The sequence below is a fragment of the Puma concolor genome, chromosome D1 (assembly GCF_028749965.1).
Source record: "Puma concolor isolate L17-30 chromosome D1, mPumCon1.1.hap2, whole genome shotgun sequence".
Taxonomy (NCBI): Eukaryota; Metazoa; Chordata; class Mammalia; order Carnivora; family Felidae; genus Puma; species Puma concolor.
Genome location: NC_141676.1, coordinates 55095115 through 55109161, shown reverse-complemented (window position 1 = coordinate 55109161; position 14047 = coordinate 55095115). Strand labels below are relative to the sequence as shown.

Sequence of the window (14047 nt, the reverse complement as noted above, 5' to 3'; positions counted from 1 at the left end):
AATGAAGACACTGATATCTCTTATTCAGAGGGATGTGAATTTAAAAGAGATTATGTGTTTGTGTGAATGTGTGTGGACAAAGGGAAGCTGTGTGGATCTGACGTGACTGAGGCACGAGTCAGCTTTTCCTTATTTCCAATCTCTCTCCATTCCAATTTAATTATTTCCTCTCTACCTTCTTTCCGCAGCTCCAGAACTACAAGCACTTCAAGCATTTGGCAAGGGTTTTAAACTATTTAAGGTTCAGATCCACATGTAAAAATATGGTTAACTATGTTTTTCTATATGTGTTTATAAAGATTAGAGCTGGTACTTGCATAGGTGCCGACAACGTGGAAAGTAATAGGCAGTACCTTCAAAAATGGTAGTTGCCAGGGGCCTGGGTGGCTCAGTTGGTTAAGCGTCCAACTTCAGATCAGGTCACGATCTTGCAGTCCGTGAGTTCGAGCCCCGCTTCGGGCTCTGGGCTGATGGCTCAGAGCCTGGAGCTTGCTTCTGATTCTGTGTCTCCCTCTCTCTCTGCCCCTCCCCCGTTCATGCTCTGTCTCCCTCTGTCTCAAAAATAAATAAAAAACGTTAAAATTTTTTTTTAAATAAAAAAATGGTAGTTGCTTCTGTTTTCACCACATTTGCTTCTTATTTTGTAATAATAATGAATAAATATTAACAAATGGATGGATTTTAATCCTAAAGACTTATTTCTAATAGTTTAGACTACATTTTAATGAATCTGTGTTAACACTTGTTACCCATCTTGTATGTCAACACCTATGTGTTACCATCTAACCAAATGGAACCAACAGAAATAACTATTTACATAGGCCAGCACAACTCTGTATATGCCAAAATTGAAAGTAAATTATGTTGGTGATGACAGAAGATAATTAATGAAGTAGTTATTAAGGCAAAATCTTAGCCTAATACCAGTGGAGAGACCATTGCAAATTAAAAAAGAAACAAGAAAGTTGCTAACAAAGATGAATATATTATGAAAAATGTTTTATTATAATCCACTGCATAACTGCTTCCAAAGGTTTTCACTGAGAATTCACTTCCTCACATTGCTCGAGATGGATTTCTGATTGTACATTTTTAATTGTGTGAATTAACTGAAGAAGAGAATGTACAAAATTGTATGATCTTATTTTTCTTTAGGTTTAAAACGTTGCAGAGTTTTACCTTGTGTCCTGAGGATTAACGAACATATAATTGTAAGAACATGGACTTATGCGTTACCTATCAAGATGTCCCTTCCCAATGACACCCAGTTTCATCCCTCCTTCTTTTTGCTGCTGGGGATCCCAGGACTGGAAACTGTCCACATGTGGATTGGCTTTCCCTTTTGCGCTGTGTACATGATTGCACTCATAGGAAACCTCACTATTTTGTTTGTGGTCCAGGTTGACAGCAGCCTACACCAGCCCATGTTCTACTTCCTGGCCATGTTGGCTACCATTGATTTGGGTCTGTCCACAGCTACCATCCCCAAGATGCTTGGGATCTTCTGGTTTAGTCTCAGGGAGATAATCTTCAATGCTTGTCTCACCCAGATGTTTTTTATCCACAACTTCACTGGTATGGAGTCAGCAGTCCTGTTGGCAATGGCTTATGACCGCTATGTGGCCATATGCAACCCACTTCGATATAGCACCATTCTCACCAACAAGGTTGTCTCTGTGATTGGTGTTGGTGTGTTAGTGAGGTCATTTATTTCTGTTATTCCATTTGTGTTTCTTATTTTGCGACTGCCCTTCTGTGGGAATCATATCATTCCCCATACCTATTGTGAACACATGGGTCTGGCTCGCCTGTCTTGTGCCAGCATCAAGATCAATATCATCTATGGCCTGGGTGCTATTTCAATCCTAGTATTTGACATCATAGCCATTGCCCTTTCTTATGTTCAGATACTCCATGCCGTTTTCCATCTTCCTTCCCGCGAAGCCCGACTCAAGTCCCTCAGCACATGTGGTTCTCATGTTTGTGTAATTCTTGCCTTCTATACACCAGCCCTCTTTTCCTTTATGACGCATCGCTTTGGCCATAACGTCCCCCGCTATATCCACATACTCCTGGCCAATCTTTATGTCGTAGTGCCACCAATGCTCAACCCTGTCATCTACGGAGTCAGAACCAAACAGATTTATGACCGTGTGAAGAAAATAATATTGCAAAAATAAAGAATTAAAAAGGAATATGTATATAGATGGAACTTCTGAGCAGAGAAACGCCTTGTGATATTAAATTTAGTAAATTTAAATGTGCTTGACAGTGTTTATTTTTTGGGGGGGAAGGGGGTCCATTCTGTAAATATTTTAATGAATTCAGAGACTGAAAGCTTAAGCTTTGTTATCCAATTTATACGGTAAGTGAGGGCATATCAGAGTCTTTATATGTGATTTTTAATAACTAGTGTCAGTAGATTTAAAGTAGAATTTATAGGGCATGCCGTATTTTTTTGGACATGTACTGGTTACCCTTTATCATTTATATGGCTCTTTTTTTTGATGATTCTTATTCCTTTTTTATCTCTAGGTGTCCCTGTATTGGTTTCTCTCTCCTTATTTTGCATCCCCCCCTTATCTGTTCTTCTTTTTCTTTTTTTTTCCTCTTCAGAAATTATGCAAATTTTCATTGCATTACAAAAACCGTATTGTGATATCCTGTGATTTCATCAAAATACTGCAAAGATCCAGAATCATATCATAGATTAAGTCCTGGTTTTATACGTAGAAAGGAAGTGAGGAAATAAATGTGGCTACAAAAACCTTCCTCCTAATTTTTGTGTGGCGTTTCTCACAAATATATTTAGGTTTACATAGACCCAACTCTGATGTAAACTTGAAGGAAGAAACCTCCTGCAGCCTGGAGAGGCTGCCCACTGTCACCTCCTAGGTTCTATTGGTTTTCTCACTTGCTTTGAGAGTCATCTTGTAATTGTTTCCTTTTGTCCTATCTTTTCATATATGATTTGAACAGTTAAACAGAACTTGATTCCACTCCTACTTCTATCTTTGATGCGTAAGTTTCAGTGGCCTCAATTTCTTTACTTTCCAAATATAGTCATAGTTTCATTTCAGAGATTAAGCATGAAGACTTAATTATATGATGCTTCTAAAGTCATCAGCATAGTTCCCAGGATGTTGTTTGCAATAAATACAAAATAATTGTTAGCCATTAGTATTATCATTATTTGTGTTACTATGTTTTGTTTATTATTCTCACCCTTGGCAACAGTGTTTCTATAAGAGGTGTTTATGGGTTTTATTTTAATACCACCCTCACATAAAATAACCTGAAGCTAAAGTGACGCAAAGTACAAAAAGTATCTAATATAATATATGCATTGTATATGTACTACACACACACACACACACACACACACACACACACACACACAAGATACTAGTCCACAACTAATTTGTTGAAATTTTATAAATACTTGAAAAAAATGAAACAACAAACAAACAAAAAAAATAAAAACTTGATTTTCTTTTTTTTTTTTAACTTTATTTTATTTTATTTTATTTTTTATTTATATATGAAATTCATTGTCAAATTGGTTTCCATACAACACCCAGTGCTCATCCCAAAAGGTGCCCTCCTCAGTACCCATCACCCACCCTCTCCTCCCTCCCACCCCCCTTCAACCCTTAGTTTGTTCTCAGTTCTCAACAGTCTCTTATGCTTTGGCTCTCTCCCACTCTAACCTCTTTTTTTTTTTTTTGTTCCCCTCCCCCATGGGTTTCTCTTAAGTTTCTCAGGATCCACATAAGAGTGAAACCATATGGTATCTGTCTTTCTCTGTATGGCTTATTTCACTTAGCATCACACTCTCCAGTTCCATCCACGTTGCTACAAAAGGCCATATTTCATTTTTTCTCATTGCCACGTAGTACTCCATTGTGTATATAAACCACAATTTCTTTATCCATTCATCAGTTGATGGACATTTAGGCTCTTTCCATAATTTGGCTATTGTTGAGAGTGCTGCTATGAACATTGGGGTACAAGTGCCCCTATGCATCAGTACTCCTGTGTCCCTTGGATAAATTCCTAGCAGTGCTATTGCTGGGTCATAGGGTAGGTCTATTTTTAATTTTCTGAGGAACCTCCACACTGCTTTCCAGAGCGGCTGCACCAATTTGCATTCCCACCAACAGTGCAAGAGGGTTCCTGTTTCTCCACATCCTCGCCAGCATCTATAGTCTCCTGATTTGTTCATTTTGGCCACTCTGACTGGCGTGAGGTGATACCTGAGTGTGGTTTTGATTTGTATTTCCCTGATAAGGAGCGACGCTGAACATCTTTTCATGTGCCTGTTGGCCATCCGGATGTCTTCTTTAGAGAAGTGTCTATTCATGTTTTCTGCCCATTTCTTCACTGGGTTATTTGCTTTTCGGGTGTGGAGTTTGGTGAGCTCTTTATAGATTTTGGATACTAGCCCTTTGTCCGATATGTCATTGGCAAATATCTTTTCCCATTCCGTTGGTTGCCTTTTAGTTTTGTTGGTTGTTTCCTTTGCTGTGCAGAAGCTTTTTATCTTCATGAGGTCCCAGTAATTCACTTTTGCTTTTAATTCCCTTGCCTTTGGGGATGTGTCGAGTAAGAGATTGCTACGGCTGAGGTCAGAGAGGTCTTTTCCTGCTTTCTCCTCTAAGGTTTTGATGGTTTCCTGTCTCACATTCAGGTCCTTTATCCATTTGGAGTTTATTTTTGTGAATGGTGTCAGAAAGTGGTCTAGTTTCAACCTTCTGCATGTTGCTGTCCAGTTCTCCCAGCACCATTTGTTAAAGAGACTGTCTTTTTTCCATTGGATGTTCTTTCCTGCTTTGTCAAAGATGAGTTGGCCATACGTTTGTGGGTCTAGTTCTGGGGTTTCTATTCTATTCCATTGGTCTATGTGTCTGTTTTTGTGCCAATACCATGCTGTCTTGATGATGACAGCTTTGTAGTAGAGGCTAAAGTCTGGGATTGTGATGCCTCCTGCTTTGGTCTTCTTCTTCAAAATTACTTTGGCTATTCGGGGCCTTTTGTGGTTCCATATGAATTTTAGGATTGCTTGTTCTAGTTTCGAGAAGAATGCTGGTGCAATTTTGATTGGGATTGCATTGAATGTGTAGATAGCTTTGGGTAGTATTGACATTTTGATAATATTTATTCTTCCAATCCATGAGCAGGGAATGTCTTTCCATTTCTTTAAATCTTCTTCAATTACCTTCATAAGCTTTCTATAGTTTTCAGCATACAGATCCTTTACATCTTTGGTTAGATTTATTCCTAGGTATTTTATGCTTCTTGGTGCAATTGTGAATGGGATCAGTTTCTTTATTTGTCTTTCTGTTGCTTCATTGTTAGTGTATAAGAATGCAACTGATTTCTGTACATTGATTTTGTATCCTGCAACTTTGCTGAATTCATGTATCAGTTCTAGCAGACTTTTGGTGGAGTCTATCGGATTTTCCACGTATAATATCATGTCATCTGCAAAAAGCGAAAGCTTGACTTCATCTTTGCCAATTTTGACGCCTTTGATTTCCTTTTGTTGTCTGATTGCTGATGCTAGAACTTCCAGCACTATGTTAAACAACAGCGGTGAGAGTGGGCATCCCTGTCGTGTTCCTGATCTCAGGGAAAAAGCTCTCAGTTTTTCCCCGTTGACGATGATGTTAGCTGTGGGCTTTTCATAAATGGCTTTTATGATCTTTAAGTATGTTCCTTCTATCCCGACTTTCTCAAGAGTTTTTATTAAGAAAGGGTGCTGGATTTTATCAAAGGCCTTTTCTGCATCGATTGACAGGATCATATGGTTCTTCTCTTTTTTTTTGTTAATGTGATGTATCACGTTGATTGATTTGCGAATGTTGAACCAGCCCTGCATCCCAGGAATGAATCCCACTTGATCATGGTGAATAATTCTTTTTATATGCCGTTGAATTCGATTTGCTAGTATCTTATTGAGAATTTTTGCATCCATATTCATCAGGGATATTGGCCTGTAGTTCTCTTTTTTTACTGGGTCTCTGTCTGGTTTAGGAATCAAAGTAATACTGGCTTCATAGAATGAGTCTGGAAGTTTTCCTTCCCTTTCTATTTCTTGGAATAGCTTGAGAAGGATAGGTATTATCTCTGCTTTAAACGTCTGGTAGAACTCCCCTGGGAAGCCATCTGGTCCTGGACTCTTATTTGTTGGGAGATTTTTGATAACCGATTCAATTTCTTCGCTGGTGATGGGTCTGTTCAAGCTTTCTATTTCCTCCTGATTGAGTTTTGGAAGAGTGTGGGTGTTCAGGAATTTGTCCATTTCTTCCAGGTTGTCCAATTTGTTGGCATATAATTTTTCATAGTATTCCCTGATAATTGTTTGTATCTCTGAGGGATTGGTTGTAATCATTCCATTTTCATTCATGATTTTATCTATTTGGGTCATCTCCCTTTTCTTTTTGAGAAGCCTGGCTTCTGGTTTGTCTGGTTTGTCAATTTTGTTTATTTTTTCAAAAAACCAACTCTTGGTTTCGTTGATCTGCTCTACAGTTTTTTTAGATTCTATATTGTTTATTTCTGCTCTGATCTTTATTATTTCTCTTCTTCTGCTGGATTTAGGCTGCCTTTGCTGTTCTGCTTCTATTTCCTTTAGGTGTGCTGTTAGATTTTGTATTTGGGATTTTTCTTGCTTCTTGAGATAGGCCTGGATTGCAATGTATTTTCCTCTCAGGACTGCCTTTGCTGCGTCCCAAAGCGTTTGGATTGAAAAACTTGATTTTCTTAAAGTTATTATTTAAGGAAAATTTTCAAAATGCTCATTTTACCTAACTCCATCAAAAATGACATTTATATTTTTCATGTATATATTTGGTATTACCTCTTAGTCTTTAAAACAGAAATTTTTAATTTGGAAATAATTATTTTCATCATTTATCCTTCTCTTCCTCATTGTGTAATGTGAGGCAAGTTATCTCCATTATCTCCACAATCTTTTGTTATTTTGGCTCATATTCTCTTGATCTCACTCATATGTTCCTTTTTCTAACTTTCTGTAGCCTGATCTCTTGTATGTGATCACTCTATCTCTGAAGTACCTCTATCATCAGCCACTTCCAGTCTTCCAGACTAGCTGATTTTGTTTCATATAGATCTCTCAGGTATTTTGTTTTCTGTCTCCAGTGGCACCATCTTATTTAGTATTCCTAGTGACCAGCATGTGATGTTAGGACCTTTGTTACATTGCCCATGCCAAACATCCTCCTAATTTCAGGTTTCATATCACAATTAACATCCTTGGTTTTTGCTTTACAGAGATATGCCTATTCCTTCATAAATCCCTTTACACTCCAAATATACCTACTTTCTAAGACCTATTGCCTGTCTCCTTCATTCGCTAAATACTAATGGCACACCAATTTTCTGGTATTTGCATTTTAATTTTCAAAGTCCACTCTTCAAATAAAATCTTGTTTCAGATAAAGAAAAACATTGGTTCACATAGGAGTGAATTTCTATATGTATGCACATTTTAGGGTAACTATCCTCATACTGTTGAAGATAGAGCAATACTCACTTTTCTTTGCCTTCTGTGCACTTCTGCTCCATTCTCTTACTCACAACTTAATATTGTAATCACTTGCAATGTGTACATTTCATCCTCTCTCCTCCTGGGCGATAAGGAATTTGATATTACTTTATTTATCCACTTAGTTACTTATAGTGTGATTCACACAGCTACTCAATAAACGTATGCTGAATGAATCAATCTAAGTAAGAATAAAAGAATGCACGTACTTAGTATTAGTCACAATGTAATACAAGAAAGTTGACATTAAACGTGTGCATTGGTGTAAGCTACCATTGCCAAAATTTAAAAAAATGTACAAAAACAGACTGATAATAGGATATTATACTACATCAGAAAGAGGTGAATAAATGATATAATTCTAAAAATAGTGAGTGTGTACAGCACATCTTTCCAACTCAACTGATTTATTAATGCAAAATGGAATATACATATTTTTACTTCTTTTTTTACTCATTGTGCCATTTTTTCTTAAACACACACACACGTACACACACACTCCTAAACATGTGTTTGCACACACACATGTATATATGTATATGAACACATAAAGACAGATTTACACACACATACACACAATGTTGGGGGAATTTACAAAATGGAAAATATTCTGTTATGCAACTTCTTCTAAAATGGCCAATTTCACATTAATAGTGATTTAAAAACTCGATTCAAAATTCCTTCCTCTTGAAAGCCTTTCTAATGTGGCCTTAGCACACTATTTCACGATTTTTACTTCCTAAGAGCCAGATGTCCCTGTGCTTTCCTCAATAGAAACACTGATTACAGACTCTTTTTTTCTCTTGCACAACTAGGGCCATACCCATTTAATCAAGATGCATAAATTATGATCATATAAAAATATTTCCTCATTGAGTAATATAAAATTGAAATTAAATACTATAATCTCATGTTATTAGCTTTTATCTTCCATAATACTACATTTTTTTATTTGAAATGACTTATGTTGTTCAGGTCAATAGCAGTCATTCTTTCAACAAAATTTAATAAGAAACGTTACCCAGCATATTGTGCCAACTACTGGGGTATTCATAAGGATGTACATGATAATTTCAGGAATTTGCTCCCTAGTAGATGAGAAATATCAGCATACATTATATGATGTTCCAAATGAAAACAATGAGGGCTGTGTGTATATAATGAAAGGGAGGCAGGGAGAGATATGAGGGGGGTGATGATCAATCAGGAAAGAGAGCACAGTCAAGCTGTATGGAAGGGTAAGTTGATTTCTCTGGGCACAGAATAATTGGTACATTCTAGGAAAATAAAAAGCAAACATTAAAAGCATTGTATTTTTGATTTTGCTTATTTCAATGCATTTACCATGTGCATCCTAATAAGACTACAATCTGGCAGATGTGCAACAGTGATTTTTTCTTGATAGTTCTGTTACCTCTTAAGCCATTATGATTATCTGCATATTTCCAATTTTCACTCATTCCTTGGCTTAACACTCACTTCATCTCTTCTTATTTTTATCTTCTAGTTCATGCAGATATAGTATAGTGGTGTTTTCTTTTTCTTTTTTCTTTTTGTCTTTTTTCTTGCCCCCAGAGTTTCACATAAAAACATTCAAGCATCAAAATCTTAACACAATTTGATGTGTCTATTTTTTGCTTTACAAGATTTCTGTTAGATTAATCCATTTTGCGTGTAATAGGTTTGCTTCTTATTGTTTTTATTGTGCTGTTTTATTTCTTAATAGATAGTATTTTCTTTTTAACAAATTTTTTTAATGTGTATTTATTTTTGACAGAGAGAGAGACAGAGAGAGACAGAGCATGAGTGGGGGAGGGGCAGAGAGACAGGGAGACACAGAATCCAAAGCAGGCTCCAGGCTCTGAGCTACCAGCATAGAGCCCGACGTGGGGCTCAAACTCACAGACCATGAGATTGTGACCTAAGCCGAAGTCAGACTCTCAACTGACTGAGCCACCCAGGTGCCCTGGTAGTATTTTCTTTGATGAATAAATCCAATTAATTTATATATTCTACTGTTGTTGAATAATTTTAACTATTTAATTTTTTTCTCTATTCTGAATAAATCCCTATGAACATTTTTGTGTATGTATTTTGGTGAACATAATCACTCATTTCCTTTGGACATTTATGTAATAGTAATTGCTGGGAATATTTAGAATTAGCAGACACTTCCAATTTCCAAAGTGGTCAGCAGATGCTCCTATCTTTATGAATACTTGGAATTAGCAGTCTTAATTTTCAGCCATATTGGAAAGGTTGTAGGTATAGCATGGTGCTTTATTTTCCTGATGAGTAACAGTGATGAAAAAATTTTCTTATGCTCATTGGATATTATTTTCCTTTAAAGTGCCAGAGTATTTGCTCTTATATTTTACATTGTTTTGTCATTTCTTTATAGATTAATCATAATTTCAATTCACTATTTTAATGTGTTATTAATATAAGTGTTTTAACCAATATATGTATTGGGAATATCACCTCCCAGTCAGTGATTTTCCTGCTGTGTCACCATCCTAATAGAAATTTTGGTAAGTGGTGTTCTTATATTTTTCACTCTTTTTAAAAATTAACTAAAACAATTTTTTTTTAATTTTTTTTTCAACGTTTATTTATTTTTTGGGACAGAGAGAGACAGAGCATGAACGGGGGAGGGGCAGAGAGAGAGGGAGACACAGAATCGGAAACAGGCTCCAGGCTCTGAGCCATCAGCCCAGAGCCTGACGCGGGGCTCGAACTCACGGACCGCGAGATCGTGACCTGGCTGAAGTCGGACACTTAACCGACTGCGCCACCCAGGCGCCCCAAAACAATTATTTTTTTAGAGAGAGTGTGAATGAGCATGAGGGGGAAGAGGGGCAGAGGAGAGGGAGAGAGAATCCCAAGCAGGCTTCATGCTGTCAGCACAGAGCCCCACATGGGGCTTGAAGTCAGGGATCCCAAGATCATGACCTGAACCAAATTCAAGAGTTGATGCCTCACTGGTTGAGCCACCAGGTGCCCTTTATATTTTTCTATGATTAAGTAATGTAATTTCACTTTATTTTTATTCATTACATTGAAAAATACATTTGGCCTTATTTTGTAATATTAGGGTAATGCATCTTTTTCCTAGGTTTCCATGTATTTCATGTCTCTAAATACATTTCATGTGGGGCGCCTGGGTGGCTCAATTGGTTAAGTGTCTGACTTCTGGTTTTGGCTCAGGTCATGATCTCACTGTTTGTGAGAACAAGCCTGTGTCAGGCTCTATGCAGGCAGTGCAGAAACTGCTTGGGATTCTCTCTCTCTCCCTCTTTCTGCCCCTGCCCCGCTCATGTGCTTCTGCTCTCTTTCTCTGTCACAAAATAAATAAGTAAACATTTAAAATAAATAAATAAATAAATAAATTCATGGTTTTTTTTTTTTTCATTTTTATGTTAAATTAATTTTTATTAACTTCTATTTGGGGCACCTGGGTGGCTCAGTCGGCCGAGCACCAACTTTGGTTCAGGTCGTGGTCTCACAGTTGGTGAGTTCAAGCCTGGCGTCAGGCTCTGTGCTGATGGCTCAGAGCCTGGAGCTGGCTTCAGATTCTGCGTCTCCCTCTCTCTGCCCCTCCCCTGCTTATGCTTTCTCTCTCTCTCTCTCTCTCTCTCAAAAATAAATCAAAATTAAAAAAAAATCAAAATAATCTTTAATGAATAAATAAATAAATAAAGCCAGTAAGACTAGCACTACATAGGATAGAAATAAGATATTTTGTCTTATTCGATAGCTATGATATATTATTGATGAGTAGTAAGACATGGATGTGGGAAGGGGATATATATATATAGTTATTTATATTATTATATATATATAATATATACCTATTTATAGGTATATATTATATACCTATATATATATAATATAATATATTATTATATATATATTATATATATAATATAAAATATAATATATATAAATATATAATATTTACCTATATATATATATATATATAGGTAAATTATGTTCTAAACGTGCATTGCTATGATATCTAATAAAATTAAGATGCAAAATTTACCCAATAAGAGATTCTGTTCATGTCATATTTCATATGAACACATTTGGTAGCATTAGTTTCGCATCTCTGATTTTCTATTGGCAAGATGTGTAGGGGATGTAGGGAAGATGTTTGCTTCTCCATCAGTCCCTTTATCCTAAGTGCAGATAATGGAATCTTTCTCAGGAGATTCTGTGGTGTTAGCTATGGTTCATGCAGGGGATTTAAGTTGGCTTTGTGTTCAGACAGGCCCCCAAGGGCCCTAAATATAGGTAGTATAAAACCTTATTCCCATTACTGGATATACCAGAGCTCTCTAGCCCTAGTCCTGCTGCAGGTGAGTTTCCTATTAAAGTGTGATGGAGATGAATAGTGATCAGAGACTCTCGTCTAACAATTAAGGAACAGGTTACAGCTAAATTTATTAAGCTACTATATTCTATCTCACTACCGTAGAAAGATTTCCTGACTGAAAGAGGTCATTACTGGATTATGCTGAAACAACATAGATTTTTTTCTTAAATTTTTTAATGTTTTATTAATTTTTTTTAGAGAGAGAGAGAGAAAGAGAAAGAGAGAGAGAGAGAGCATGAGTGAGGGAGGGGCAGAGAGAGAGGGAGACACAGAATCCAAACCAGACTCTAGGACTCTAGGCTCTGAGCTGTCAGCAGAGAGCCTGACAGCAGGGCTCGAACTCACGAACTGTGAGATCATGACCTGAGCCAAAGTTGGACACTTAACTGACTGAGCCATCCAGGTACCCCAAGACAACTTAGATTTTTTAAAATAACCATCTACAGAGGGAACTTATAGTTGTGGTATAAACAACCTCAATTCTCAGTGATATCTGTGTGTTAGGGCATGGTCTTCTATAATAATAATTTTAAAATATGCTCATCAGGGGCCCAGAGTTAAGTGCAGGTTTTTAAAATTGATTACAAAGAGGGAAGAAGATAAATAAATAGCCTGGAGATAAACATTTATAGTCTTTCAGTACTTACATAACTGGAGAGTCTCTATTTTTTTTAATGTCATTAATAAAATATTTCCCCAAATTTGGACTTTTCTCTGTCACTCTGCTCAGGAGTCAACTGGAGCTGAGATCAACTTCCTTCCTACCTTTCTTCCTTTATGTTTCCTTCTGTTTTGCTTTCCTTTCTTCTTCTTCTTTTTTTTTTTTTTTTTTTTTTACCTTTCCTCCCTTCTCTTCCTATCCCTTCCTTATTTTTTTTCTATAGTGCTCTCTTATATTTCTTTTCTTTTTCTATAGGAAGACAGACAGGCAGACAGAAAGACAGGAAGAGAAAGAAAGAAAGACGAAAGAAAGAAAGACAGGAAGAAAGAAGGAAAGAAAGAAAGAAAGAAAGAAAGAAAGAAAGAAAGAGAAAAAAGAAAAGAAAGAAGAAGGAAGGAAGGAAAATAAGGAGGGAGGGAAGAAAGAATGGAGAGAGAGAGAAAGAGAGAGAGAGCAATCATAACTAGAGTGTGGTAAATCAGGAGCATGGATTTCTTAAGCCTGATGTTGACCACCATTATTGTCATTGGAAACAAATCTTTACTTTTCTCAATGCTTCTCCTTCCAATATATCTTTTCGCTGTCTCCCTCCCCCCAAACTCTCCCCCACACACCTATGCAATGATAGGTAGAATTGTTGGATATCTTAGGACATTCTTGAGAATTTGGCAACCAATGGAAACCTTGGGATTCTTTATTAATTTAATTCCTATCAGAATATTGTAGCAAAGAGATGCATTTCTGTCCTGGAGGTGACTTCCAGCTGCAGTGTTTTCCTATCTTTGTATAGTACAGTGTCTGTCTATCTTTGTGCAACTCTTATTATATCTCAGATACAGTACAGCATGTCTGTGGGAGCATATGAGTAAATATGGAGGGACACATTAATGAAACACAGTTCTTCATTTTGGGTCTGATTTTCTAAATATATATCAATGTCACAACTGATGCAGAACAAACTGATTTAAGAAGTCTTACTGTATTTCCTATCATTCTACAGGTCTAGGTATCTTATATTCTTATATGTATTGTCATGTTCTGTTTGCGGGTGTCTGTATCTGTTGTTCCGTGCTTTTGTGTTGATATGTTTAGGTAAAGTGTATTTTGCCCTCAAAGAGGATTGATATCTCAATATAAGTCCTTTCATGTTTTTTTAAATTAATTCCAGGTCTTATTATGGGTTTTCAGCAAATGAATATGATATTCATGTCCAAAACCTGAGAAGTATACTTCTCATAAAGTTAATGTTTCTTCCATTTGTAGAGTGCTCAGTCTGTGCCTACATATTACTTTGAACTCAAGTTTTAGTATTTGCTTTCATAATAAGAAAGCTACAGATAAAAATTAAGCCTACTGGAGACTTTTGAGAAATGTGTTCATAGCTCTTGTTTTTTCCTTCTAGAGGTAGTCAACTACTTCTCTTCTCATCAATGGCAAG

At 36.6% G+C, this 14047-nt stretch overlaps 1 protein-coding gene across 1 annotated transcript; it reads left to right on the top strand.

Moving 5' to 3' along the window:
• Nucleotides 1-1244: 1244 nt before the first annotated feature.
• On the top strand, nt 1245-2180 carry LOC112866048 (olfactory receptor 52E2-like). The gene has a single exon (XM_025929085.2). The coding sequence runs from the start codon at nt 1245-1247 to the stop codon at nt 2178-2180; it is 936 nt and encodes a 311-aa protein (XP_025784870.1).
• The last annotated feature ends 11867 nt before the right edge of the window (nt 2181-14047 follow it).